Source organism: Sinocyclocheilus anshuiensis, unplaced genomic scaffold (assembly GCF_001515605.1).
Source record: "Sinocyclocheilus anshuiensis isolate Anshui unplaced genomic scaffold, SAMN03320099.WGS_v1.1 scaffold267, whole genome shotgun sequence".
Lineage (NCBI taxonomy): Eukaryota > Metazoa > Chordata > Actinopteri > Cypriniformes > Cyprinidae > Sinocyclocheilus > Sinocyclocheilus anshuiensis.
Genome location: NW_015552637.1, coordinates 2,896,129 through 2,898,654, shown reverse-complemented (window position 1 = coordinate 2,898,654; position 2,526 = coordinate 2,896,129). Strand labels below are relative to the sequence as shown.

Below are 2,526 nucleotides of genomic sequence, written 5' to 3'. Positions count from 1 at the left end.
TACCCTTATGACTGGTTTTGTGGTCCAGGGTCACATATACTTTTAAGAAGTAATACTATGAACATGTGAATTACAATTTTATTATATTTGAATTCATTTATTATAATGATTGTTTGTGCAACCCCCCTTATAAACCCAAATTTAATTACAACCTATAAAGTGTTTTATCTAGTATAATGTAGCACACACTCATTCAAGACATTTGTGACGCTGACGGTGTATGAGCTGTAAGATGTAAAAAAAAAAAAAACACACATCAAACTATATTACTATCTATTTGTCTATCTATTATCTGTCTACTAATGTCATGACATTAGCGCCCTGCAACACAACACTGCTAAAGCTGCAACCCTGCAAAGGTGATGATAACCTCTGATGTCAACTCACTGATGTCTTCACAGACATTTTACATTTTACCTTATTTGTATATTTGTATAGTTGTATTTTATACTTAATCTGTATATCTGTATTTATGTTCTACTGTTAGTGTTATCTGTATGCACCAAGGGTCTGAGAGTAACGCAATTTCAATTCTCTGTGTGTATGTGCTGTACATGTGGAAGAATTGACAATAAAGCAGACTTGAACTTGAAAAAAAAAAAACTTGAATAAATGTATTTCTCCAGCAGGTAACCATACTTATTTAACAACTTATAGATTATTGTTATCATTTGACTGTTAAAACGTGTTTCGTTTCTTTGCTTACCTTGAACAATCTAATGTCTTCTGCATGAGATCTTCCAGACAGCTTGGACTATTATGCAATTCCATTAAAAACATCCAGCAGTCAATTTACTATTTCATAGGGGAGTTGTATACGTTTATTATCAAAATATACATATTAACTACATCGTATAGAATTATAAGTGGTCTTTAAATTAATTTATTTTGAATTTACTTATTATTAAATGCTCATAGATGCATCTTTATTTACACAAACTGAATAAATGCGGTTGGACTGAATTTTAAACACCCCTAAACTGTAGTGAATTTGGTATATTCCTGAGAGCGGCGCATTTGAGATTCCAGATACTCGCAACTGCGCAGGAGATGCGCAGACTGATGGGCAGAAGAGGTTGGAGTTCCAAAACCTTCTTTGAATTACATTACGATCTCTTTTAGTTGTGGCTGTTGTGCGTAGTAATGTTCTTTAATTTATTTTTTAAAAATGACAGATTTTTGGTGCTATAGTTTTTGGACATATACTAAGGTAATGTTTTTTGTGGATATCTACAGTGATGTACCATGTGCATAAATGATAATCATTTAAAATATGAATGGTGTTTTGATATTAAACAGGAGCATGGTTAACACTGTCATGTGACTGTGATACCCACTGATCATCTTCCAGTCTGCTTCATATTGGGGTCCCGATCACCCTGATTTTTAAAATTATTAACTTTTATTTCAACCCTTTTCCGGATTTGACCACAAATCCCTCCCCGATAGGTGTATGATAATGACTTAAGATAGTATTGATCTTGTAATTAGTCATGTCAACTCTGATTCTTTACAATATGGTACAGTATCTTATTGCATATTGCAATTTTCAAATCAATTTATTTATCTTAAACCATTTTATATAGTACTGTGGACAACAGCCTCTCTAGCTATGTACTGCTATTAACATTACATATCACTCATTTTTCAACTAAAACATTACATGGACCGAGCCAAGGACTGTTATCAAACAACAAAACAAGGGTATAAAAAATGATAACTGATCAATTAAAATGCTAAGCGCATTCACAAAATATTTCATGAATATGAAACTGTGATCTTTATTTAACAAAAGTCTTTATTTACTGCAGTTACATGTTAAACCAATAAGGGCGTTTCCTGTTGCGTTCTACAATTCTCTTGTCCTTATCTGCTTCAGAGGGCGTTTCATTTTCATACAAAACAACAGACTCTACAGCAGGAGTGTTGAGAGGTCTGCCTTCCATGATGGAGATTTGCTTTCGTATCATTGCTGTCTCCTTCCTGACTTTTTCATAGCAGAATCCACACAGAGTATGCTTCAGTTTCATGTTGCCACACTCTGGACATGGCTCAATGTTGTACTGGAAAAGAAAAGAAAAACAAGGATAAACTGCTGTTTACTACAGCACAGTATAACATTGAAAGTTCTTTTAATTTATATAATGCTATACCAGTGAACCAGTGAGATCTTACCTTGACTTTTATCAGTTTATTTGGGTGTCGTCTTCTGCAACGATTTACTTCAATGGTTCTTCTCTTTTTAGGAGCTGCCATCCAAAAGATACTGTCCAAGAAACTGGGCTCAGAGTTTTCTTCATCACTGCTGTGATGGGATTGAGGAAGAATCTGGGGACCATTTACTGCCAGAGCTGGACCTGAAGAAAAGATTTATGTGATAGATTAATAAAATAATATTCAAACTGAGTTACTAAAATAATTTTTAAACACACAGTAGCATTTTAAATATACTTTACCCCAATCACTGTCCATTTATTTTTTATTTTTTTATAAGAGAGATAAATTCGACTTCAAAGTTCTATATAT

At 33.3% G+C, this 2,526-nt stretch overlaps 2 protein-coding genes across 2 annotated transcripts in view; both read right to left on the bottom strand.

Moving 5' to 3' along the window:
* The window catches only part of LOC107666742 (coiled-coil domain-containing protein 127-like), a 3,850-nt gene extending 2,506 nt beyond the window's left edge, over positions 1 to 1,344 (bottom strand). The window contains exon 1 of the mRNA XM_016458175.1: positions 1,338 to 1,344. Coding sequence (XP_016313661.1) covers positions 1,338 to 1,344 — 7 coding nt within the window. The remainder of the gene's footprint in view (positions 1 to 1,337) is intronic.
* A 361-nt stretch (positions 1,345 to 1,705) lies between these two features.
* The window catches only part of LOC107666771 (39S ribosomal protein L32, mitochondrial-like), a 1,501-nt gene continuing 680 nt past the window's right edge, over positions 1,706 to 2,526 (bottom strand). The window contains exons 2-3 of the mRNA XM_016458208.1: positions 2,176 to 2,357; positions 1,706 to 2,063 (exon numbers count right to left, since the gene is read on the bottom strand). Of these exons, the coding sequence (XP_016313694.1) occupies positions 1,812 to 2,063; positions 2,176 to 2,357 (434 nt within the window). The 3' untranslated portion in view covers positions 1,706 to 1,811. The remainder of the gene's footprint in view (positions 2,064 to 2,175; positions 2,358 to 2,526) is intronic.